This window comes from Linepithema humile, chromosome 1, assembly GCF_040581485.1.
Source record: "Linepithema humile isolate Giens D197 chromosome 1, Lhum_UNIL_v1.0, whole genome shotgun sequence".
NCBI classification, from domain to species: Eukaryota; Metazoa; Arthropoda; class Insecta; order Hymenoptera; family Formicidae; genus Linepithema; species Linepithema humile.
Window position 1 is genome coordinate 37,093,721 of NC_090128.1, and position 27,885 is coordinate 37,121,605.

The following is a 27,885-nucleotide window of genomic DNA, read 5'->3' on the forward strand; positions in this document are numbered from 1 at the left end:
AAATTTGTAACATCGTGCTGTAATAGAATTTTTTGTTAAGAAATGTTTAAAGGCAGGTTTTTCTTTATAATCCCGGCTTAGCCACTCGCGCCCTGATATTTTTTCTCTCTTCCTTTCTTTCTAATAATTCCTATCAGTACATACTGATCCTCCATATGTGAGAACAATGTACTAAAATTTTCATACACTTTAAGTATCTCAAACCAGAGATCGGTGTACAAAGTTAACTGTCTCACGTAGACTAATAAATTAATTTCTTTAAGAAAAATTAAAATTTTGCACTGACATCCCGCGACGGCTCTCAATGCCTTTCTAATATATTATTTCTTTATAGTGTTACCATCTATAAATAATATGTAACTGATAAAATATAAGCGTTTTACATAATTTATATTTTAGGAAATTTTACATAATCAAAAATAAAAATAAGACTTAATTATGCGTTGTATATTGTTAATTGATATCTCAGTACAATAACCATTAACATTTTGCATTTAACATTTTTTAAATATCTTTCATGAAGAATGAAGTTTTCAAATATCTTTTTCACGAAGATATTAAAATTTTTTTGATGGGTGCTTCTATCCTTATAACAGTTTTCTAGCCAAAACAAAAAGTAGCTTTTTGATTAGGTTTATATGTATTATATTTCTGGAAAGTTTCAGATTTTTTAGAAAATTTGAATCGCCAAATTTTTCTTGTATAGTTCTAAAGCGCTCTGCACTCAAACAGCTTTCCTAAAAAACCGGTATTGCCGGTGATAAAGATGCTTTGGCCATGATAGAACTTCTCAATCGGCGATAGTTTTTCATTGACCGTCGACAAATTCTCTATCAATAAGGATTCCATCAGCGAGAGTTCCATGCGTGATTTCGATTTGCATTCCAATTTGATAACAGCCATTTCGTGGTCGTCGATTTGATGTATAAACACTTGTATTATCTCTTCTCCAAGCTTCCATCTTAACAAATGAGCTTCGTTATTAAATCGATTCACCTTAGATTTAATTTGCAATGTGTTACGCGACGGCCTCCATTATGTATCGTAATTTACGTATCCATATTTATCGACTTTTTTACAATATTTTTCCATTGTCGATTAACTTTAACCAATGGTTCCAATTTATCGACAAAATTATCAAGATGAATGAAGGTTAAGCCCACACGTATTCCATAAATATTTAATTCATGCAGTCGCACGTTGAACGCTGTTAACGAACTGCAAGAAATAGGTAGCGGACTGTTGACATAATATCTATGATCATATAACTTTGTTTACATTTTTCAACAGATTAGTACGACATACACAAATTTCACTGTTCGTAATATCAGCTTATAACACCTAAAGTAGAGTATTAAATTTGTGAAACTTCAATTTGTTATATCTCCTAAACCAAAGCCGTTCCCCATTTATTTTTTACGGGGAATTACTCAGAATACCCCCCCTCCCCCGCTACAACATATCAAAAGGGCAACAAAATTGGTGAGGTGTGACCTAAAATGCATATTTATCCGAATTTTTACTATGGCATATTATAAAACATGTTAGGTCCCATATACGGTTTTATAGCTGGGTTAGCGTCAAGCCAGCGTCGTTCACCAATTCCCGACTGTCGGGCCAGTACTGGCTATAATGTTGCGCCGACGTCGGTATAATATTTAAATGATAAGATCGGCCCAACACTGCATGCCAATATTGTGCCAACATTGGTGATCGACATTGACCCAATGTTGCATGCTAATATTGTGCCAACATTGGTGATCGACATTGACCCAATGTTGCATGCCAGTATTGAGCTGACATTAGTCCAATATCGGCCCAATGTTGTACCAGTACTAAGTCAATATTGGTTTAATATATTATATACATATATTGTAACATTTATAGTTATCTAATATTGCATACCCTACTGAAAAAAATCACGTGATAAAATCAAGTGATAAAATTACATAACAAAATCACGTAATTAATGACTAAGTAAATCACGTAATGAAATGTTCCAAATCAGTATATGATTTTTGAAAATTACATGGTTTGAAAAATCACGTAATGTTAGAAAATCATGTAATTTTATAGCAATCATATTTTAAAGAGCTGAATGATAAAAATAGAAAAACGAAAAAATATACAATTTTGATTTAGATATGTTTATTAATTTTGCATGTAGTAATGGAATTACATTATGTAGTCTCGATAAATGTAGCAATAAAATTACATTGTGATATCTTAATTATATGAAAACATTTTTTTTTAATAAAACATTTTGCATATGAAAACTAAAAACATACAAAAAATTCAGGCGTTTAAGCCAGAATTGCGTGTATTCTCTATTGAAAATACCCGTTAAATTGTTTAATTGCATAATTAATAACGTTATTTTCAATATTACCGTTTCTTTTTGAGTTTCGTTAGGCTCTGGATTTTCTTTTTCTAATATTTCTTTTTTATCTAATATTTTTTGTATGGCATCACTGTAGCGCATTTTTTTAAAGACATAACGTTGTTTGTTATGTTTCAAGTCCTCTTCATTAGCTGCAAAGAATTACACATTAGTAAAAACGTAATAAAATCACATTATTTGCTGAAAAGAAGAAATACTTATTAGATGTATTCAGTAAAAGATTAGAATAAATAATACAATTATTGTTATAAGAGAAAGTAATATCAAAGCTACAAAAAAATAAATTACAGAATCTTTTTACATAACACATACATAATACCAAGCTAGAATGGAGTATAACAAACAAAATGAAAAAAAAATGAAAAAAATCAGTTTGTAGAAAAAAGTTTTAAAAGAAAACAAAGAATACCGCAAAAGATTTGAAGAAAAAAAGAAAAGTATTAACTTTTCACTTGAAATTAAAAGTTATTATAAGAATAAATTTTGTACATACTTCCTACTTCCATAATTTGAGCTGCGATCAAACTTTCTTCATTGGTTATAGTATTCAGTCTTTTTACAAAATATGGATCTTCATACTTATGCAGAACTGTAAAATCTTTTATTTTGTCAATAGAAATAATGTGGATTTTTTTGCTCTTATCATTGAAATAACGTACACTAGCAAATTTAATTTGTGTAATACCCTATAAAAAATATTTTTTAATTACATTTTCAAAACTTGAAAAACATTTTTAACTATCATAAGAAAATGATTCAAATGATATAGTATTACATATTTATATTATGATTAATATTGAATTCATTTTTAAATCATAAATAAAAACAAAATTAAATGTTTCTTACAACCCGGGAAAAAAAGTTTATATCCAGTTATATATAATTATATATAATTTTGTAGATATAATTATGTATGGATTTTGACCTAATCTAATTACATATAAACAGATAAAATTGTTTTTAATTATATATAATTAGATCGTATTATGCATACTTCATATATATCTATGATTAGATACAATTATATATTTTTACAATTATAATTAGATCTAATCTTTGATGGGTCTATTTTTGTACCATAGTAAATTAAAAAAACCAAAATATCGTCCCTCTCATGCCAAAACTATGAATGTGCACATTTTTTTCAACATTGTTTTTTTTTGTGAAATTATTTTATGCTACTTGATTTAGAATTTATATAGTTTTAAAGAATACCTAGAATACTTTAGATCTTAGGTACTTCTATGGTATCTTAGACTCTGAAACTCTGTAAATACAAAATCAAGTAGCATAAAATAAATTTTATAAAAAAAAACGAGGTTAAAAAAATTTGCACATTTATGGTTTTGACATTAGGGGAAAGTATTTTGATTTTTTTATTTACTACAAAAATAGACTCATCAAAGATTAGATTTGCATAAGGGAGACTTATCAGAGATTAGATTGCATAAGGGAGACGATATATTTTTACAAATAGATTATTTATTTATAATATTTATTAATTTATAAAAACAATCTCATATATAAAATATACTTATATATATAAAACAATATTCAGAATACTTAAATTTTTCAATAAAAGAAATAAAATAAATCAACATTATTATTATAATTTGCAATAGAGAGATTAATCTTTTTTCATGTATTGCAAACATGTGTAATGTGATGAATGTAGAAAGCACTTTGTCATACACGCGAAGAGAAAATAGCGCAGACCTTTTGAAACGTATACAATAATAGAGTCAAAACGAAACAAAAACTATATTATTTAATACATTTGAAACTCGTATTCTTCTTAGTATTTTTAAGTTCCATTTATAGTCAATATATTATACTTTTAAATATATATTACATAAAAATAATTCAAATAAAATTAATAATCAAGTGCTTTTATAAATTTAAAAAAAAAACTGAAATATCTACGTAAACGATAAAAAAATTGTGTAAAAACGAGGTTACTCTCTTTACTCATTATTTCTTGCTTCTCTTTTTATTTCTCCAATCCTTTGTATTATAGCTCGATGTAAATCTTTTTTTGTTTGTATGATCCAACCATGTTTGGCCCCGTACTCAATAGAACAATCTGAAAACGTAATTTTATGAATTTAAAAATCTATTACAAACTTTTTTATAATAAAAATTTTTATTTATTGTAATTTATTAAAATTATAATAATGTAAAAAATTATTACTTACCAACTATTGCTTTAATTGCAAAAGGATGTAAATATGAGATTTTAAGATTTTGTCGGTCTTTTCCTTGTGATCTAGGAGTTTGTCCAGTCAGAGTACAATTAATTAATGTTTCCTTTTTAAACACTCCCGTTTTAAGTCTTCTAGCTATCTGCGATGATCTATGAGAATTCCCTATTGCTGCATAATATATTATATTTCTACAATAGAAATTATCCTTTAAGTGTACCATCTGCAATCAATTTTCTTATGTTTAATAATTTACAGTATGATTTTGCATTTATTAATCATGAAATTCAATTAAAAATTAAATTAATATTTACTGTACAATAAATAATCCCATTTATGCCCGATTTCACCAACGTAGATTAACTATATAATCTTAGTTTAACTTGCTCTTCATCTTTTTCTAATTCTTCGAACTAGAAAAAGATGAAGAAAGTTAAACTAATGAGATTAAAGTTAATCTATATTGATAAACCGAGCATTAGAATATTTACCTTAGTCTCGAAGTTTTTTCCATATAACTGAGTATCTGTAGCTTCAAATTGTTCTATTTCAATATCATTATCCTTAAGATTTTCTATATTATCATCAACATTCTCTAAAGGATTTATACTATCATCAGCATTCTCCAAAGGATTTATATTATCATCAACATTCTCTAAAGGATTTATGATTTCGGATCGTGAGTCTTCTATATCCATTTCAAGATCATTAATGTTCTCTGACGAAGTTAATTGACAGGAATCTTTATCAATCTCCTTTAAGACTAGAAACAGATATATTCTATTATGTATACATTATACATAATGAAATGAACTATAATACTGTACGTAATAGTGAAATGATAATATTAACATAACTTATATAATTTATGTTATACTATAATATAAATTTTAACAACAAACTTACAAGATCTTTTTTTTAACTCTTTTCTAGTTTCAAAAAGCATTTTTTTCAATTCTTCCTTTGTTGGACTATGATCCTGTAAAGGTATTTCAAATCATATTTAATTCATATTATTATTGATTGAAATAATATTCTGATTTAAATTATGCATTTTTGAAATACCATTCTTTTATTATCTTGCGAAATATTGTAATCATCAATCATTGTACTTAAACTTGATAAATCAATCGTACTGTTAACAATATGATTATTGTTAATAACATTATTATCAGGCAATTCTGAATTAGTATATTTATTCAGTACATCAAAAACTGCAAAATTTGATGTCTTCTGTATTTCTTTTAAGACCTAAGATTTCAATAGACAATTTATAAATAACAATATAAACAATATGAAAAAAATATGTATTAAAAAAAAATTATAATTTACCTTTTTAGTATTATTTTTGCTTTTAGTATTAGCTGCTTTTGGTGTTATAGATGAAGAGTACAATGATTTTACTTCCTTTTTTTTGCGAAGAAACATTTCTCTTTTATTTAATTCTTTATTTTTTTTTAGCTTTTTCCAATTTAAACATATCGAGACGTTTTTCTATATAACATTTATTATCTGCAATAATTTTTTAAAAGTTATTAAAAATTGCACACAATATAATGAAATCATTTTCTAATCTATAAAATTTCTTTATCAATAAAAGCATTTTTGAGCGTTGTAATTAAGTTATTTATAGTGAATAACAAGGGACTTCCGTTTCCGGCGCAGTAGCGAGAGGCACGTGGTGATTGAGCGTGAGTGAGTGACGGAAAGGAGAGGAAAGGTAGGAGTGTGGGGAGGAGAGAGTGGAGGTGTGAGTGAGAGCGTGTGAATGAGGTGGGCATAGGGAAGGGCAGGATAGAAGGGAAAAAGGGCCCAGAGTATAGAGTGACCATGGACATAGGAATATAGGGACGGAGCGTAAACTTGGTTGATAGACGAGGGGAGTGAAGCCAAAATGCGGGGGGGTCCGCCATGATACTGTGCCTGAATCTGATTGGTTATCGTTATACGTATGCTGTTGTTATTATACACTAGGTCAGTGCTCGGAATTAGTCTGAACATTTCAGTCGATTTCCGTGATATACGCCTCCTTTCCTCTCCTTACCGCGCGCGCCGCAGCCGCTAGGGCCAGCGCCGCCGAGCGTTAGGAGCGGCACTATCCGATTATAAGCGGGTTCTTCTCCCTTTTTATTAAAATTTAAAAAAATTTATTGAAATTTATTAAAAATAAATTTTTTATTTTTAAATTTATTTTTAATAAATAAATTTTAATAAATTTTTTTAAATTTTAATAAATAGGGAGAAGAACCCATTCATAATCGGATAGTGCCGCTCCTAACGCTCGGCGGCGCTGGCCCTAGCGGCTGCGGTGCGCGCGGTAAGGAGAGGAGAGGAGGCGTATACCACGGAAATCGGCTGAAATGTTCAGACTAATTCCGAGCACTGCACTAGGTAATGCATTTCGTCTAAGTCGAGTTATCAAACATGTTCTGTCAAAGAATTTCTCTTCAAAGTGGACAGAGCAAATACGAGCTGTACTTGGGATAGATGATGAATTTATTTCCAAAATATCTAACCACAATGTACGAGTTTTAGGATCTTTGGGAAAACTAAGAAAAAAAAACAATATTTTTAACAACTCTTATACTTTTAAAATAAAATATATAATATTATTTTAAACATATAATATTAACTTTAATATGAATAAATAATTTCAATACCTGTGAAATGTTATTTTTACATTATTTCTGCTATTACTTTGTTTCCAATTTTGATAGTCGGATCTATTTTTACAAGACTGTACAAAACACTGCACCATTTTTTATATTCACAAAATATATTTAAAATAACAATTTTAATTAATGTTTTTTCTTGATATAACTTCAAATGCTCATTATATCTGCCCAAATTGCATAATATTTTTGCGTCGAATAATGACCAATTGCACTTGCGTCAAATAGTAGCCAATCAAAAATATGCACAGTTTACCTCGTCCCCTTCCTTCAGTGATTTTCCTCTCGCGACGTTACACTCTGACCCTATATTCCTATGTCCATGCACACTGGAAGTCGCACGATACTTACATCGCGCTTGCGCAAACTAATAGCCAATCAAATTTAGGCACACTTTACCTCGTCGCACCGTCCCGCAGTAGCTTCCCCCCCGCAACGATATGCTCGGTCCCTATATTCCTATGTCTATGAGAGTGACAGGTGGGCAGGTGGGCTGGCATAGACTACGGCGTGTAAAGAGAGGAAGAGGTGGTGCGAGTGGGCAGGGATGGATGGTAAGGCGCGATCTGGCGGGATAGAAAAGAGGAAGGCAAGGGAAAGATGCATGAGCCTGGGGAATGTTGAGGAAATGTTTAAGAGGAAGAGGGAAAAATCAGGGGAGAGAAGGAAGGAGGAGGAGGATGAGGGATTTAGGAAGAGTAGGAAAACGCAGAGATCGCCAGGGAAAATAGAGGGGGAAGGAGGGGGAGAGACAGAGGGACAGAGGGAAGGAGGGGCAGAGGGTCTAGAGGAGTTGATCAGGAAGTGGAAAAAGGAAATGGAGGAGGTAATGGAGGAAATGAGAGGGGTAAAGGGATGGAGGGAAGAATTAAGGGCGATGAAGGAGGAGGTGAAAGAAGGGATTAAAGACAATGGAAGGATGGTAAGGGAGGAAATGGAGGAAATGAGAAGAGAATTTAGAGAGAGAGAGAGGAGGTGGAAGGAGGAAAGGGAGGTCATGAAAAAAAGTATAGAAGGACTGGTGGAAAAAGTGGAAAGAATAGAGGGGAGGAAGGCGGAAAAGGGAGAAGAGGGAAGGAGAGAGGGGAGAGAGAGCGAGGGGGAAACAAAGGACAGACTAAAGAAAGTAGAAAGAAGGATAGAGATGAAGGAGAGAGAGGAGAGGAGGAAAAATATATTGATTAAAGGGGTAGAGGTGAAGGAGGGGAAGAAGAAAGAGGCGGTGGAGGAGATATTTAGAGCCGTGGGGGCAAAGGTAGAGATCAAAGAAATTAAGGGATTAGGAGGAGAGGGCGGAAAAGGAAGGGAAATGCTTTTGGTTAAGTTGGGGAACGAGGAGCAGAGAAGGGAAGTGTGGGCGAAGAAAGGAATGTTGAAGGGCAGGAGAGAAAGGATATTGGAAGACTGGACATGGGGGGAAAGAAGGATGAGATGGAGGCTGGAGGAAGTAGCACGGAAGGAGGAAAGGGAAGGGAGAAAGGTGTGGATAGGATACGGCAAGGTTAGGATTGATGAACAATGGTGGAGGTAGGACGAGGAGGAGGAAGTGCTGAGAGATGGGAAGGGAAACATAAGACAGGGGGGACAGGGGGAAGACGGAGGAGGAGGGAAGAAGGAGGAGAGGAGGTAGGAGAGGGGGGAGGGAAAAAAGAAAGGGAAGGGCAGAAGGAAGTAAAAAAAGGGTGGAAAGGGTGGAAGGTGGCGTTCTGGAATGTTGCGGGGATGGGAAGGAAGGACATGGATTTTTGGAGGAGCATAGAGGAGTGGGACGTGATGATTCTTGAGAGAATCAGAGACGTGGTTGGATGAGAAGGGATGGAGCAGAATAAAAGAAAAGCTGCCAAAAGGATTTAAGTGGGGGGTACAGTTAGCGAAGAAGAGATGCAAAAAAGGGAGGAGGATGGGGGGAATGGTGATGGGAATCAGAAAGGAATTGTGGGAGAAGGGGTCAAAAATAGAGGTAGAAAAGGATGGGATGGTAGTAGGGAGAGTGAAAGTAGGTAGGGAGAGGTGGAGGATAATAGGGGTATACGCGGGGGATGGAATAGAAAGGACGTTGCAGGGGATGGAAGAATGGGTAGAGGAGAAAGAGGGGGGAGTGAGGGAGATAATAGGGGGGGATTTTAATGCAAGAACGGGAAGAGAGGGGGGAGGGGTGAGAGGGGAAGAAGAGGAGGAGGAGGGGGAGACGGGAAAAAGGCGATCAAAAGACAAGAAGATAAATAGAGAGGGGAGGAAGCTGCTGGAATATATAGAGGAAAGAGGGTGGGAGATCTTTAATGGGAGTATAAGAGGGGACTGGGAGGGGGAGTATACATTCACAGGAGGGAGGGGAAACACAGTAATCGATTATATAATAGGGGAAGGGGAGATAAGGAACAGGTTAGAGGAGATGAGGGTAGGAGACAGGGTGGACTCGGATCACCACCCGGTAGAGTTATGGGTAAGGGGGAGGTGAAGAGGAAGAAAGGGAGGGAAGAAGGGGGTAGGGGCAGAAGGGGGATATGGGATCGTGAAGGGAGAGAGAAGTTTGCGGAAAAAATGGGAAGGATACGGATAGAAGGGAAGGGGATGGGAGAGGAGTGGGATAGTTTGGAGAGCAGGATAAAGCAGGCGTTGAAGGAGACGGAAGAGGAATTGGGAAAGGGGGAAGAGAGAAGAAAAGGATGGTGGGATGAGGAATGTGTAAGAGAAAAGAAGCGGGTAAGGAAGGAATTAAGAGATTGGAGGAGGAAAGGGGGGGAGGGAGAGAGGTATAAAAGGGAGAAGCGGGAATATGGGAAACTGTGTGAAAGGAAGAAAGAGAAGGAGAACAGAAGATGGGAAAGACGAGCGGAAGAGGCGAGAAGAGAGAGTGAGGTGTGGGAGATTGTAAATAGGGAGAGGAGGAGGAGGAAGAGAGTAAATGAGGGAATAGAGATGCTAGATTGGAAGGAGCATTTTATGAGGATATTAGGGGGAGTGGAAGGGAGGGTGGTTAGAGGGGGGGAGAGGAGTGGACAGGGGGAGGGAAAGGAGGAGGAGGAGATAGATAGGGAGGAGATAAGGAGAGCATTGAGAACGATAAGAGACGGAAAGGCGGCGGGGATTAATGAGATACCAGCGGAGGTATGGAAGTATGGAGGGGAAAAACTGGAGGAGTGGGTATGGGGATTTTGCAATAGGGTTTGGAAAGGGGAGGGATGGCCGGAAAATTGGAAAGAGGGGGTAATAGTGCCGATAATGAAAAAGGGGGAGGGAGAGAAGGTGGAGGAATATAGGGGGGTGACGATGATGCCGACCTTGTATAAGGTGTATGTGATGGTGTTGGCGGAGAGAGTGAGAGAGGAGATAGAGAGTAGGGGAATAATGCCGCACAATCAGACGGGCTTCAGGAGAGGAATGGGGACGATCGACAATATATATGTGTTAAATTATCTGGTAAATAAGCAATTGGGAAAGAAGAAGGGAAGGATGGTGGCAATGTTTGTCGATCTGAAGGCGGCGTTTGACTCAGTGGAGAGGGGAGTTTTGGTGGAGGCGATGAGGGAGCGTGGGATAAGAGAGGGATTGGTAGTGAGAGTGGAGGAGATTATGAGGGAAACGAGGAGTAGGGTAAGGGTAGGAGGGGAAATGGGGGAGGCATTCTGGACGGCAAGAGGGGTGAGACAGGGGTGCCCACTTAGCCCGCTACTTTTTAATGTGGTAACGGCGGATTTGGAGGAGGAGATGGGAAAGATCAGATGGGGAGGGGTGAGGTTGGGGGAAGGGAGAGTACACACCTTAGCTTACGCGGACGACATAGTCATGATGGCGGAGAATGAGGAGGAGATGGGGAGTATGATAGAGAGGCTGGAGGGGTATTTGGAAAGGAAGAGGCTGGAGCTAAATTTAGGTAAGACTAAGATTCTGAGGTTTAGAAAGGGGGGAGGAAGGATGGGGAAGAAAGTATGGAGGTGGAGAGGGAAGGTGATAGAAGAGGTAAAGGAATTCAGATATTTAGGATACACGCTGAAGAGGAACGGAAAACAGGAAGAGCATGTAAGAGAAAGAGTAAAGAGGGCAGCGGCTATAATGGGGCAGGTGTGGGGGATAGGTAAGAGAAGGTTTGGGAAGGATTGGGGGAGGAGAATGTGGCTTTTCGACAGATTGGTATGGACGGTGATGGGATACGGAGCGGAAATATGGGGGTGGAAAGAAAGAAAGAAGATGGAGAAATTGGAGGAGAGATACATGAAGTGGGTGTTGGGGGTAGACGGAAGAACGCCGGGATATATGATAAGGGAGGAGTTGAAGAGGGAAAAATTGAGAGGAAGAGCAGGGAAAAGGGCGTGGGATTTTGAGAGAAGACTGGAAGGGGGGAAGGGGAGTGAGCTGGCGAGAAGGTGCTGGGGGGAGATGAGGGAAAGAGTAGGAAAGGGAAGGGCAAACTCAGAATGGGAGGGAGAGAGGAGAAAGTTCTTCGAGGAAAGGGGAATAGAGACGGAGGAGGAGGAGGGAAGGAGGGAAAAAGAGGATTTAGAATATGGGGAGATTAGAAAAAAGGACAGGGAGATATAGGAGAGAGAAAGAGAGGAAAAGATAGGAGGATCAAGATACAATAGATGGTATGGAAAGGTGATAGGAGAGGGGGTACCGGGTTATCTTAAAAAGGGGTGGGGAGAGAGTAGATGGAGGAGAGTGGCGAGGTTTAGGTTGGGAAGTGAAATGAGGGAGGGAAGGTACTGGGAGACGGAGGAGAAGAGGAAATGCAGGTTATGTGGAACGGAGGAGGAGACATGGGAGCATGCGTGGGAGAGTTGCAGGGAATGGAAGAAGGGAGGAGGAAGTTGGCAGGAACAAGTGGGAAAGATTTTGGGAGAAGAGGGGGAGGGAGAATGGTGGATGAGAGAGATAGAGGAGGAGAGGAAAAGGGAGGAGAGTGGGAGGGAGAGAGGGGGAGAGGAAGAGGGGAGGGGGGAGAGAGAGTGAGAGAGAGAGAGAGGGAGAGAGAGAGAGAGAGAGAGAGAGAGAGAGAGAGAGAGAGAGAGAGAGAGAGAGAGAGAGAGAGAGAGAGAGAGAGAGAGAGAGAGAGAGAGAGAGAGAGAGAGAGAGAGAGAGAGAGAGAGAGAGAGAGAGAGAGAGAGAGAGAGAGAGAGAGAGAGAGAGAGAGAGAGAGAGAGAGAGAGAGAGAGAGAGAGAGAGAGAGAGAGAGAGAGAGAGAGAGAGAGAGAGAGAGAGAGAGAGAGAGAGAGAGAGAGAGAGAGAGAGAGAGAGAGAGAGAGAGAGAGAGAGAGAGAGAGAGAGAGAGAGAGAGAGAGAGAGAGAGAGAGAGAGAGAGAGAGAGAGAGAGAGAGAGAGAGAGAGTCGGGGAAGGAACGGGAATAAAAGATGGAGATAAGAAAGGCGAGAGGAAACGGAAGTCACCTTTGCGAGCGTGTGTGTGTGTGTGTATAGGTAGAAGGGAAAAGGGAAAGGGCGCAGCCGGATGAAAGCATGTTGGACGGCAGGGCGTCTAGACCCGGATCTCGCAGTCGGGAGGATAAGGGCAGGAGTAGTATAAGATAATTTTAAGGATAGTCTTAAGTAGGTTTAGTAATAAGGTTAGAGTTAAGAATAATTGTAAGGATAGTTATAAGTTAGGTTTAAGTAAATGTGTATTGAGGATTAACCCCAAGGGGAAAATAAAGACACTACTACTACTACTAGTGAATAACAATTTCTACACAATAGATGTATATTATAATTTAACCTTAATGATCTATTACTCTTCCAGTATATTCTTTATTATTATAAGTAAATATCACTTCATCACCTTTCTTAATATTTTCTTCATCATAAATAACATTCTCATTTTCTACTAAACAGTGGGAATTGTCACTAGCACAGTACAAAAGAAACATTTTCAACAAATAATTTTCACAAAATATTAAAAAGGTCGAGATAGTCTCACACACTATGTGCCGTATCGTTATATTACACTTTGCGATTTAGTCTACTCTTGGCTATGTTTCCAGCAGTGATAATGAATAAAAACATATAGGGCGGTATTCATAGTCCGTTCTTATATTCAAGATCGTCTTAAGTACGAACTTATATTCGCTCTCTTCGTCAGACACAATCTATGTGTGACGAAGAGAGCGAATATAAGTCCGTGCTTAAGACAATCTTAAATATAAGAACGGACTATGAATACCGGCCATAATATTATGTACACATATCTTTCTAACAAATGGTAGAAGTGGTAAGACCGTTGAGAAAAATTAATGCGCAGCATATTACTCAATTGAGAACCGTGTACACATGCCTGTGCCGCTCTGCGTCTGCGTTCGCGGTTTTCGATTGTTTACGCCAGCGCGTGATTCTGTCTTATTTCAATACATGTCAATACTTGTCATTTTAAGGTTAGATTTCCACACGATAGAAAATTATAATAATAGTATACGCAAGAAATCATTTAACGCTATTAATTTGAAGAGCCCCAGATGGACAGTGTAAAACAATGTAAAATTAGCAGTAGAAAATTGGAATAAGAAATGGCCAATGTGTGTGAATATATATTTCCACGAAAAAGATATAAATTATGGGAAGAAAATATAAATGTCTCGGTATGTATGAAAATTATTTTTATATTTTCTATATGATTATTATATATGAAAGATAAACATTAAAATATATTTGAAATTTTTATGCAAATAGATTCCTGTTAGAAACCGTCAACGATGGGATAAAAAAATTGCATTATCAATTCCTTGTATGGATGAAGGTGACAATGATACTAATAAAACGGAAACAAATACAACGGAACAAAATTTTACACAATCTTTGAATATAAGCCGTGAGAATAATTATTTAAGCAGAAGTAGCGATATTTGTACAGATGAGATATCCGACAATGAAATTTATAAATCTAATTATTTTGTCGATGATAATCATGATTATGAAGATGATATTGCGGCGTTAGATAATATAAGTAATGCAATTGATGTAGATACATCTTTATATGATGAGCATTCTATAGATTTCGGTAAAAGTACATTTTGCACTTCTTACAGCAATAATGAGAATGTTTTATTTAATGATAGTGCTCAAACTATTAATGAAACTGTTTACAATTTAATAAATCTTTATATGAAACATAGAATGACAAAATCTAACTTCCCCAGCCAAATTTGATGTGCCAAAAACTATACATAAATTATTTTTTTATGTTCAAAATATTGTTTCTTTTTATACCGTTATTAAACATTTTTATTGTAAAAAATGTATATTATATAAAGGCGTAGACACTGTATCAGAAGTGTGCAAATCATGTTTAGTAAGCGAAAATTTATTTTTTTTTTAGATTGATATAATTGAACAAATTAAGTGTCTTTTTGTGTGAATATAGGAATTTAGCTAGTATATTAGAAACATTTAAGAAAAGTAGCTTAAATAGCGAATTTGAAATTTCTGATATAATGGATGGATCCGAATATAAAAGGATTAATTTTCGACAAAATAGAGGAGAATATGATCTCACATTAATGTTAAATACCGACGGCTTATCTTTGATAAAAAGTTCAAAAAGTAATTGTTGGCCTCTAATGTTTCAAATTATGGAATTACCTCAACATCTGAGAGAACAATTCATTATTATAGGTGGATTATGGTATGATAATCAAAAACCGGTAATGAATACTTTTTTACATCCTTTTTGTTTGAAATTACACAAATGTTTCCAAGATGGAATAAATTGGCTTCATCCTCAAACAAAAGTTGTTTATAATACAAAAATTATTGTACCATTAATAATAGCTGATGCGCCTGCAAGGGCACAGATACTAAATACATGCAATTTCAACGGGCAATACGGTTGTAATATCTGTGAAATTGAAACACAGAAATGCTCAAGAATTGAAGGCAAAAAAATTGTTCGTATCTATTCTTTTGTAGAAAATAGTCATACATTGAGGACAAATGAAAAAATGATTAAACAAAGCCAAATAGCATTTAAAGAAAATATTCCCAATGCTAAAGGTATAAAAGGACCGACTATTATTTCTGTACTTCCGTTTCTAGATCTTGGAACATGTGTTATTCCAGAATATATGCATTCTGTGTTACTTGAAACTGTAAAACGGTTCTTAAATATATGGTTGCAAAAAGATGGTCCTTGGAATATAAAAAAAAATTTAAATGAAATGGATAATTATTTACTACAAATTAAACCTCCAAATACATTTAATCGATTGCCAAGAAGTCTTAATTTAATACACTTTTATAAAGCTTCAGAATATTATAATTGGCTTCTATATTATTCCATTCCTACCTTAAAGAATTATTTGCCTACACAATATTTTCAACACTGGCTTTTGCTTGTTATGCATATATTTATTTTATATTTATTTTACTAAAGCGCAGTATAAATTTATTTGACATTGAGGATGCAGAATATATGTTGAAAATGTTTGTTAAGCAAATTCCAAATCTTTATAGTGATAGAGAGCTTACATATAATGTGCATCAGTTATTGCATCTTGGTATTTGTGTTAAACGATGGGGTCCTTTATGGGCTACTTCTGCCTTTCCATTCGAAAACTATAATGAAAAAATAGCGAATTTATCACACGCATCTAAGAATATAGGCCAAGAAATTATTAATAATTTAACTATACTTTACGGCGTGACTATTTAAAAAAATAAAATTGTTCTTTATAAAGAAAAAACAGGATTTGTTGAGTATTTGGATAAAAATATTTCAGATTCGCTATTGACAGATCAAGACAAAAACTTTTTACATCAAGTATTGGTTGGAAGTTTCATTATTTATGGTAGAGCAAACATAAAAAATGACATATTTACTTCTGAAATTTATTATAGACATAATAAAACTAACAATTATACAGTACAAATAACAAGCAATTCTTCAGATTTTGCAATGTATGGCACGATAAGATGTTTTGTAAAAGCTAATAATGTTATGTACATTATTTTTCGGAGGTATAAAATTATTCATACTAAAATATTTTATCATCACGAATTACGAAAGCAAGTAAAACATATATTGCCCGTAGAAATAAGTGATCAATATGCTATATTAAAATTAACGAATATTAAAACCATTAATAAAGTTATAAAAGTAGGTGATTATATTTGTAAAACACCAAATTTATTTCATAAAATTATGTGAACGATAAAATATATGTATGCATACATAAAAACAACATATATAAATTATATTCTACATTATAAACATTGTATTTGTATGTTTAATTGAAATATATTTGTGCAAATACATTTATGTGTACATAATTTATATGCAATATCAAATAAACATATTGTAATATCTTGGAACTTCATTTAGATATTATTGTACACAGAGTGAAGCGTATGAAGTATGACAGATAAACAAATATTTTCAAAAATAGAAAAAAATTGTTATTAGCAAAGTTGAAGTGTTTTATGGGTCTACTTAATAACTTTTCTTCTATCTTTAATACTTTTGAAAACATTTATCTGTCATACTTTATCCTCTTCATCCTGTATACGATTATATCTAATTTGTCACAATTATACAATAAGTTATTATATCTAACTTCACATAATTATATATAAGTTTGCATATAATTTGATGTATCCCTATCGTGAGGAAAATTTATATCTAATTGTATGCAAACTTATATATAATTATGTGAAGTTAGATATAATAACTTATATCTAACTTCACATAATTATATATAAGTTTGCATACAATTAGATATAAATTTTCCTCACGATAGGGATACATCAAATTATATGCAAACTTATATATAATTATGTGAAGTTAGATATAATAACTTATTGTATAATTGTGACAAATTAGATATAATCGTATACAGGATGAAGAGGATAAAGTATGACAGATAAATGTTTTCAAAAGTATTAAAGATAGAAGAAAAGTTATTAAGTAGACCCATAAATTATGTGAAGTTAGATATAAGTTATTATATCTAACTTCACATAATTATATATAAGTTTGCATATAATTTGATGTATCCCTATCGTGAGGAAAATTTATATCTAATTGTATGTAATTATATCAACTTAGATCTATAACTCCATATTGAATCATGCAAAATTATATTGGAAGTTTTTTCGAATATATATTCGACACAATTTTGCATAATTCAATACGGAGTTATAGATATTTAGATATAATTACATATGAATAACAATATAAACAGATCTTTTTATATATAATTATATCTAATTTGATATAATTACATCTAAATAGATATAATTTGAAATAATTTTATATAAACTTTTTTTCCCGGGAACTTAGATCATAAAATATTGAACAAAGTACAATTTGATTACGTAATTTCTTTGCAAATTTTGCAGCACATTGCTTTAATTTTTTATTTAATGACACAACACAATTAAGCTGAATTTAAAATTGTAAAATAATTGAATTCCATAAATTTGTTATTTGTCTAATGGCTAGTTCATCAATATTTATAAAACATTGGAGATGGTTATAAAGATGGAGCAAAACGTTTAAAGAATAAAAAGAAGCAACATTTAACGATTGCTACTTTTTACATTTAGCTAGAGTCTTTAAGCTATTGTTTTTATTATTGTAATACTGAATATTTTGAGAGGGGTTCAACTGCCTACATTTTCATTTGCCAACAGCTTCGTTTGCCCACAACATTTTGCCGACAGCTTCAATTGTCGACATTCCCGATTGCCTACAGAGCGATTGCCTACAAGCATTATTGCGCACATTTAAAAATTAAAAATACAAACGTACGTTTGCACACAAGACATTATTGCACACATACACATTGCACACATGATACTATTGCGCACATACACATTGCACACATGACATTATTGCGAACATACACATTGCACACATGACATTATTGCGCACATACACATTGCACACATAATATTATTGCGCACATACACATTGCATACATAATATTATTGCGCATATTTAAAAATTAAAAATACAAACGTACGTTTCACACAAGACATTATTGCACACATACACATTGCACAAATGACATTATTGCGCACATACACATTGCACACATAATATTATTGCGGATATTCTTTCCATGCGAAACGAGGTTCAACATGGGTTTACAACTTTGTTTGTGAACCTTGGTTAACCTTGTTAGGTTTACCTTGTTAGGTATAACCTGAGTAGGATTTGTTATTTGTTTTACGCGGGGGAGAGGCTTCGCCCCTACGGGGCGAAGTCCTCCGTCGCCTACGCGTGAAATTTCAAACAAAGCGAGGTTCAACATGGGTTTACGAGTTTCTACACAAAACGCAATAATGTCATGTGCGCAATGTGTATGTGTGCAATAATGTCTTGTGTGCAAACGTACATTTGTATTTTTAATTTTTAAATGTGCGCAATAATATTATGTGTGCAATGTGTATGTGCGCAATAATGTCATGTGTGCAATGTGTATGTGCGCAATAATGTCATGTGTGCAATGTGTATGTGCGCACTAATATCATGTGTGCAATGTGTATGTGTGCAATAATGTCTTGTGTGCAAACGTACGTTTGTATTTTTAATTTTTAAATGTGCGCAATAATGTTTGTAGACAATCGCTCTGTAGGCAATCGGGAATGTCGGCAATTGAAGCTGTCGGCAAAATGTTGTGGGCAAACGAAGCTGTTGGCAAATGGGAATGTAGGCAGTTGAACCCCTCTCATTTTTTCTCTCTTCCTTTTTTTCTAATAATTCTTATCAGTACTTACTGATCCTTCATATGTGAGAACAATGTACTAAAATTTTCATACACTTTAAGTATTTTGAACCAGAGATCGGTGTACAAAGTTAACTGTCTCACGTAGACTAATAAATTAATTTCTTTAAGAAAAATTAAAATTTCGCATTAACATCCCGCGATGGCTCTCAATGCCTTTCTAATATATTATTTCTTTATAGTGTTACCATCTATAAACAATATGTAACTGATAAAATATAAGCGTTTTACATAATTTACATTTTAGGAAATTTTACATAATAAAAAATAAAAATAAGACTTAATTATGCATTGTATATTGTTAATTGATATCTCAGTATAATAACCATTAACATTTTGCATTTAACATTTTTTAAATATCTTTCATGAAGAATGAATTTTTTAAATATCTTTTTCACGAATATATTAAAATTTTTTTGAAGGGTGCTTCTATCCTTATAACAGTTTTCTAGCCAAAACAAAAAATAGCTTTTTGATTAGGTTTATATGTATTATGTTTCTGGAAAGTTTCAGATTTTTTAGAAAATTTGAATCGCCAAATTTTTCTTGTATAGTTCTAAAGCGCTTTGCACTCAAACAGCTTTTCTAAAAAACCGGTACTGCTGGTGATAAAGATGCTTTGGCCATGATAGAACTTCTCAATCGGCGATAGTTTTTCATTGACCGCCGACAAATTCTCTATCAATAAGGATTCCATCAGCGAGAGTTCCATGCATGATTTTGATTTTCATTCCGATTTGATAACAGCCATTTCGTGGTTGTCGATTCGATGTATAAACACTTGTATTATCTCTTCTCCAAGCTTCCATCTTAACAAATGAGCTTTGTTATTGAATCGATTCACCTTAGATTTAATTTGCAATGTGTTACGCGACGGCCTCCATTATGTATCGTAATTTACGTATCCATATTTATCGACTTTTTTACAATATTTTTCCATTGTTGATTAACTTTAACCAATGGTTCTAATTTATCGACAAAATTATCAAGATGAATGAAGGTTAAGAGGATGCTGAAGTCATATTGTTACCGACCGAAACTTCAATTTTCTAAAAAGGGTGGCGTTTTTTATTGCTTTAATAGAATTACAAATTCTTTGGTGTAAATAAAGTACATATGCTAATCTTTCGGCAGCTGGTCAAATTTAAACCAAAAAATAAAAAAAATTTTTGAAAGTTTACCGACAATGTCACCTCAAAGAATTATATCTTTTATATCAAAATTATACTGCTTCAATCTGCAAAACAAGACCATGTGCCGAAGAAGAGCGTATGAAACAATAATGGAAAACCAAAAAAATAGAGCTTAGAGACTTATTTTCAAAACGCCACCCTTTTCCAGATTTATGTAAAGCATGGTGCAATATAGAAAGAATAAGGTAAAAAAGAGCTATAGATTAGTTCCGAGATTTTGGGATAGAGGCGCTATACAGTTCTCAGTGCTATCTGTCATATACAGAATCTTTTAGGTTAGTTATGTGTGTGTTAGTTGTGCGTGTGTGTGTGTTTGTGTTATGTGCTACGAAACCCGGCTGAAAAAAATGGGTTGAAGGCACTCTGAAGGATAAAAAAGTGTATGTATTATACATAAATTTTGCAACATTTTTGCAAACATTTATATTATTTAATTACATACATTCATATTCTAATTTCTACAAAATACTTTTATTCATGTGCTTTATGTGTATATATTATGTATATTATGTGCTCCATATTATGTATATTCACATCAAAGTATCTATGTAAAAAGTTAATATCATTTTGTATATTGTATATATTTTTATAATAAATGTATATGTCATATAACTTATTTATAAAGCATGAAATATAAAGGTATTTTTAGTTTCTTGTATGTATCATTTGTAAAAAAATCTTGATAAAAAAAACATTAATTTTGTGACTTGCAATTATCTGTTTCAATATATACTTCTTTTAAATACTTACAACTAGCCTTATTTTATGCGTTTACCTTGGTATCTAAAATACACATCAAAATATAAAATTAATTTCTAGTTCAGTAGAAAAAAAACATTGTAGTCTTACACCAGAGAGGAATGGGAAAATATCATGTATATGTAATAACAAATAAATCACTTTTCCACTGACATTATACACAACTTTGCAGAAATAAATTTATTCTGTGAATTTTGAATGTGTAGTGCAGTTTAAAACACACAGTCGAAATATGTCTATATTTTTGAAATAATAATTCTGATTTTTCATGAATCACAGTGGTTTTATAAAATGTTCAATTTTAACCGTTTTTATTGGACTGTACTTTAGACAATATTATATTTTGCCATTTCTCTCTGTTGTAAGACAAGAATGTTTTGTTTCTACTGTAATAGAAATACATTTTCGATTTTGATACGTATTTTAAATACCAAGTTAATCACATAAAATAAGGCTAAGTGTAAGTATTTAAAAGAAGCATATAATGAAACAGATTATTGCAAGTCGCAAAATTAATGTTGTTTCTTTTATCAAAATTTTTTTACAAATAATAGACACAACAAAATAAAAATATCTTTATATTTCATGCTTTAGAAATAAAAAATATGGCATATATCATATACATTTATTGTAAAAAGAGTATACAAAATGATGTCAATTTCTTAGAAAAATATTTTGATATAAATATAGATAATGTGGAGCATATAATATACATTATATATATATATATACATAAAGCATATGACGTAATAAAAGTATCTTACAATAAAGAATAAGACAAGCCAGAGGCGGTTTCCTCGTGGATTGGCAATATAGAATAAGACAAGCCAGAGGCGGTTTTCTCGTGGACTGGCATTAGAAAATTCTTATTCTTGTCTTCAAGCCAGAGGCGGTTTCCTCGTGGACTGGCAATATAGAATAAGACAAGCCAGAGGCGGTTTTCTCGTGGACTGGCAATATAGAATAAGACAAGCCAGAGGCGGTTTTCTCGTGGACTGGCATTAGAAAATTCTTATTCTTGTCTTCAAGCCAGAGGCGGTTTCCTCGTGGACTGGCAATATAGAATAAGACAAGCCAAAGGCGGTTTTCTCGTGGACTGGCAATATAGAATAAGACAAGCCAGAGGCGGTTTTCTCGTGGACTGGCAATATAGAATAAGACAAGCCAGAGGCGGTTTTCTCGTGGACTGGCAATATAGAATAAGACAAGCCAGAGGCGGTTTTCTCGTGGACTGGCATTAGAAGAAAATTCTTATTCTTATTCTTATTCTTGTCTTCAAGCCAGAGGCGGCTTTGTCGTGGACTGGCAATATAGAATAAGACAAGCCAGAGGCGATCTTTCGTGAGCTGACAATTTTAAATAAATATAGTCAGAGGCGATCTAACGTCAGCTGACAGTTTAGAAGAAAGAGAGCTAAAGGCGATTTATTCGTGAACTGGCAAATTGTAAAAAATATTGTCAGAGGCGATCTATCGTGAGCTGACAATTTTAAATAAATATTGTCACAGACGATCTAACGTCAGCTGACAGTTTAGAAAAAAGAGAGCTAAAGACGATTTATTCGTGAACTGGCAAATTGTAAGAAATATTGTCAGAGGCGATCTATCGTGAGCTGACAATTTTTAATAAATATAGTCAGAGGCGATCTAACGTCAGCTGACAGTTTAGAAAAAAGAGAGCTAAAGACAATTTATTCGTGAACTGGCAGATTTTAAGAAATATTGTCATAGGCGATCTAACGTCAGCTGACAGATTTGAAGAAATACGTATTTATTTTAGTTAGCAATTTACTGCACGTGTGGTCTGTTTATATTTTATCAGATAATTTATAAGGTCATTTAACCTTTTTTTTCGCAATTGAAATTCTATCGTATGGCTGAATGATGTACATACGAGACAAAATAGACTTATACAAGGTGTCTAATAGATATAAGTTAGATATGATAAAATATTTTATTTGAAAAATGTATGTATAATACTATATATCTAATTGGAAAAATATGTTATATGCTTTTCCTATTTTTATTCTTATGTAATAAATACAAAATAAATAAATAAGTTAATTAATTATTGAATACATACATATACATATTGAATATAGTTATCTTTATTTTGTATTTTATATAACTGAAATAATATATACTTTCATTATTTTAGTCATTATCATATAAAATACAAAATAAAGATAAATATTTATTGAATATATGTGTATATGTATATATTAATTAATTGATTAATTAGTTATTTAGTATTTACTACATAAGGATAAAAGTAAGAAAAGTATATGACATTTTTCTTCAATGATATATATAGTATTATATAATAATTCCATTTGTTGTTAAAATAATAGCTTCTTGAATAAAATCATTTAGAAATTCTCCAACTGAAGCTGGTTTTGAATCTCCACAATACATTGCAACAATAGCAGGATCGCTGCGATAATTGATATTAAAAATTTGGATCAAAATTGGCCAGAATTGTTGTCGTGAAGAATGAAATAGAGGAACACCATCAATGTTGACAAGAATACGTATTTTCCTTTCTTTATAATTTTCATTTATTCTTTTTTTCAGGGCCTCTTCAATTCCAATATAAATATAAGAGCCTACATTATCCCTTTTTGTCATCATAATCTGTGTAGGTCGAACATGACATGTGCCTAAAAGAGTTTCCGCTTTGCGAGGAAGATAAATATGCCCTTCACTGCGTAATATGTTTAAAAGTTCGGAAATACATTTATTTGTTAATACAGTTATATTTGAAAGAGCCCAATATTTCAATTTTTGAGACAAAGTTAGATTTGGAACATTTGTTGTATTAGTATCTGTATTTATATTTGGAACTAAACTTAAATTTCTTGTATCATCAACGGTATGAGAAAAAACGTCATTAATGTCTACTTCGGTATTTAAAACATCTTCATTAATTTCACACACACTTGGAGAGAGATCTAAATTTTCGTCTTGTTTATCTCTTACCAATTGTTCATCTCTTATAGGTTCTTTACTATTGTTACTGTTAGTTTCTATTTGTTTTCGTAAAAACCGATTTTTTTTCACATAATAATAAGATGATGCCATGATATTATATAACAAAAAACTAAAGCTTATTTTCTTTATCTTCGAATTTATATATAACTGTCGATACATTGACAGAATTACCAACAGCAATTTTTAATTATAAAGGCTGTGTTCAGATTCCATATTTCTCACTTCCATTTCATTTCCACTTTCATTCATGACATACCTGTAGTTCAGACCTGGCCAAAACTCTGCTCGCAAGCTAAAACACTATTACCTCTCCGTCGCCTTGATAGAGCGAAACTGAGAGTAAACAAAAACGAAGTTCTTGCGCCTATTCTTTTTTGTTTATTCTCCGTCTCACTTTATCAAGGCGACGGAGAAGTGGTAGCGTTTTATCTCGCGAGCAGAATTTTGGCCAAACCTGGTGTAGTTTAAAGATTAGATATAAGTAAAAAAAAATATAAATTTTAAAATATGTAAATAAAGTCACTTTTTTCCATATGTATTATGAGATAAACACATGCGTGATAAAATTGGTTAGGGACGCACATATGCGTACTGTACAGGGTGCTTCCGCAACATACAGATCAGTAAGTCGGGTTGCCTATTTGTTTATCGGCAGGGGCATGCTTTACCGGCCGTGCAGAATAAGGTTAGATCGCAAGTCCGGCGGAAAATAAGGCAAAAGAAATTTGAGTTTTACCATTCTGGTATAGTGTAAGATTTAATAATATATATGCAATAGGAGTTGTTTAATAATAGAAATATTAATAACAACATAATAATAAAATTAGTAAACATTAAACGATTATTAAACAAATAACACAATTTACAAAATAAAGATAAATAATATTTTTTTATTTAAAACATGCTTATAACAAATGTTCTATTAAATTACCAGCTTCTTCTAAGCATAACGTGATTCTGCGTATGAAATTTTCTCTCACTCTATTTAATGTAGCAAGAGTTTTCTGCACATGCGTTTCGTATTCTATTTTGCAAATCTTCTTAATTTGCTAGCAGTTTCATATATTTTATTTTTTAAAAAGCTCCACACGAAAAAATCCATGGGCGTAAGATCCGGAAACCATAATGGCCACATTGAGGACTATGAAGTCCGATCCATCTTCCCGGAAATTTTTTATTTAAAATTGTTCTCGCTACAAAAGACGTGTGAGCGGGATGTCCATCCTGTTGGAAAACTATTTCTAGTTTATTAGCTAGTGGCACATCTTCCAAAAGCTCGTCGAGTCAATGGAGAAGAAATTGCGAATAATATTGTGCATCCACATTTCCTTCGATAAATTCAGGGCCAATGACATGATCTCCTACGATTCCGAGCCACACATTTACAGTCCACCTACTTTGAAAATTGTGTTTTTTTGCACAATGTGGAATCATGTGTGTTAATTCTTCAAACGAACAAAACTGTTACAATTGTTTGTTCGATTGTTTTTCTTTCTGTATTCCTTATGTCCTGATCGCATTCCGTTTGACAAAATTTGACGTGAATTATACAGGTTAAAACGCGTTAAAAATTGAGTTAACATAATGGAACCGGAACGAAATCACTATTCGTTTGACGAATTAACGGACATAATTCTTATTTACGGCGAGTGTCAAATGAATCAAAGACAAGCAGCTGCACTTTACGCTCGAAAGTTTCCGGACAGACGCCACCCAAACCACAGTTTTTTTCATTGCCTTAAAGAAAGATTAAGAACAAATGGACAATTTCGTAAATCTCGCAAGCCGCTCCATGTTCCACAAAGAAATCAGGAGATAATTGATGCAGTTCAACAAGCTGTTGTCAGAAATCCTCACACAAGCACGAGAGCTATTGCTGCGGATCTAAACATGAACCACATTACGGTTCATAAAATAATTAAACATTCGCTGGGTTTGCATCCATTCAAAAAACATACAACACACAAACTTGTACCTGCTGATATGCCACGACGTTTAAATTTCTGTGAATGGATTATTGATCACGCTAGTTTGTTTAAATTTTTTATTCTTTTATTATTTTATAATATACCGGACACATTGTTACCATTTATCAACTTACATCGTCAACTTTATACTAAATTATTCAATTTCTGCAAGTGGATTTTAATGATGTCAGAAATGATATCTTTTTAAAAAACATTTTGTAAACCCATGAAGCAATTTTCGGAAGTCATGGGCAGATAAATCGTCATAATGAGCATCATTATGCAGAGCAGAATCCACATTGTGTAAAGGAACACAATTTTCAAGGCAGGTGGGCAGTAAATGTGTGGCTCGGAATCGTAGGAGATCACGTCATCGGCCCTGAATTTATAGAAGGAAATGTGAATGCACATTATTATTCACAATTTCTTCTCCACCGACTCGACGAGCTTTTGGAAGATGTGCCACTAGCTAATAGGCTAGAAATGGTTTTCCAACAGGATGGACATCCCGCTCACACGTTTCTTGTAGCGAGAACAATTCTAAATAGAAAATTTCCGCGGAGATAGATCGGGCTTCATGGTCCTCAGGAGTGGCCACCACGGTCTCCAGATCTTACGCCCATGGACTTTTTTGTGTGGGGATATTTAAAAAATAAAATCTAACTGAAACTTTGCCAGCAAATCAAGAAGATTTGCAAAATAAAATACGAAACGCATGCACAGAAATCACTCCTGCCATATTAAATAAAGTGAGAGAAAATTTCATGCGCAGAATTATGTTATGTTTAGAAGAAGATGGTAATTTAATAGAACATTTATTATAAGCATTTAAATAAAAAAATTATTTAATTTATTAATCTTTAATTGTTAATTATTAATAACCCTATTATTAATAACTTTTATTATTTATTTATTTATTAAAAAAATATTATTTATATTTATTTTGTAAATTGTGTTATTTGTTTAATAATCATTAAATGTTTACTAATTTTATTATTATGTCGTTATTAATATTTCTATTATTAAACAACTCTTATTATATATATATATTTTATTATATTATATATAATTAATAAATTATTATATATAATTGTATATATATTTTATTATATATATATTATTGAATCTTACACCAGTATCCTATACCAGAATGGTATCCTGGATGGTATCTGGAATCCTATACCAGAATGGTATAACTCAAATTTCTTTTGCCTTATTTTTCGCCGGACTTGCGATCTAACCTTATTCTGTACGGCCGGTAAAGCATGTCCCTGCCGATAAATAAATAGGCAACCCTACTTACTGATCTGTATGTTGCGGAAACACCCTGTATGTAAAAGAGTACACTATTTAAGTGAGAGGTAGTTATCGTTTGCACTGTAATGTTTTTATCAATTTTCTCCGCTGTGTTGGCAATAGAGTAGTATTACATATATTAATTTATCATAGAATCTTATACACTGAGAGAAAAATGTACTAAATTTTAATAAATATTTATTTGAATAGTACTAATAACATATTTATTTACGGTGAATAAATATTTACACAATAATAAAAAAAAAATACTTAAATTAAATTACTGGTTCTTATACTAAATAAATATATATTTACATTTAGTAAATATGTTATTAGTACTATTCAAATAAATATTTAATAAATTTAGTACATTTTTTTCTCAGTGTACGTACAGGCTGTATTCGAGGTGCGTACTATCAACGCTATTATTAGGGCGCGATTTGTGATTAATGATATGTTCCTATACTTAAGACTCACGCCATGATCTAACAGTTAATTGCCGACATATTCACAACATTGGCTCAACGTTAAAGTCGTCATCGAACAGAGTTGGCTAACGTTGTTTGGGCCAACGTCGTGCCGCGATTGGATTGAAAGTCGGTTTGCCAACATATCTACAACGTTGGCTCCACATTAGTCCGAGGGTCATCATCAAGCAAGAGTCGACTAAGGTTATTTGGACCGATGTCGCGCCG

At 33.4% G+C, this 27,885-nt stretch overlaps 2 protein-coding genes, 1 long non-coding RNA gene and 1 pseudogene across 3 annotated transcripts in view; 3 read left to right on the forward strand and 1 right to left on the reverse strand.

Moving 5' to 3' along the window:
• Positions 1-2,131: 2,131 nt before the first annotated feature.
• The window catches only part of LOC136996988 (uncharacterized), a 32,762-nt gene continuing 7,008 nt past the window's right edge, over positions 2,132-27,885 (reverse strand). The window contains exons 2-8 of the mRNA XM_067347026.1: positions 5,935-6,114; positions 5,668-5,853; positions 5,509-5,581; positions 5,094-5,365; positions 4,597-4,825; positions 2,895-4,484; positions 2,132-2,532 (exon numbers count right to left, since the gene is read on the reverse strand). Of these exons, the coding sequence (XP_067203127.1) occupies positions 4,366-4,484; positions 4,597-4,825; positions 5,094-5,365; positions 5,509-5,581; positions 5,668-5,853; positions 5,935-6,030 (975 nt within the window). The 5' untranslated portion in view covers positions 6,031-6,114 and the 3' untranslated portion in view covers positions 2,132-2,532; positions 2,895-4,365. The remainder of the gene's footprint in view (positions 2,533-2,894; positions 4,485-4,596; positions 4,826-5,093; positions 5,366-5,508; positions 5,582-5,667; positions 5,854-5,934; positions 6,115-27,885) is intronic.
• On the forward strand, positions 7,822-8,805 carry LOC136997425 (uncharacterized protein PF3D7_1120000-like). Its single transcript, XM_067348166.1, has one exon. It carries the CDS (start codon positions 7,822-7,824, stop codon positions 8,803-8,805), a length of 984 nt encoding a protein of 327 aa, XP_067204267.1.
• LOC136996997 (uncharacterized) lies at positions 13,444-16,568 on the forward strand. The gene is made up of 2 exons (XR_010887824.1): positions 13,444-13,840; positions 13,932-16,568. It is a non-coding gene; the product is annotated as an uncharacterized lncRNA (long non-coding RNA).
• LOC136996993 (uncharacterized) lies at positions 24,366-27,457 on the forward strand (annotated as a pseudogene).

Excerpts from the sequence above, each read along its gene's own strand:
- LOC136997425 (XM_067348166.1), top strand. The coding sequence starts at position 7,822 with ATGGATGGTAAGGCGCGATCTGGCGGGATAGAAAAGAGGAAGGCAAGG.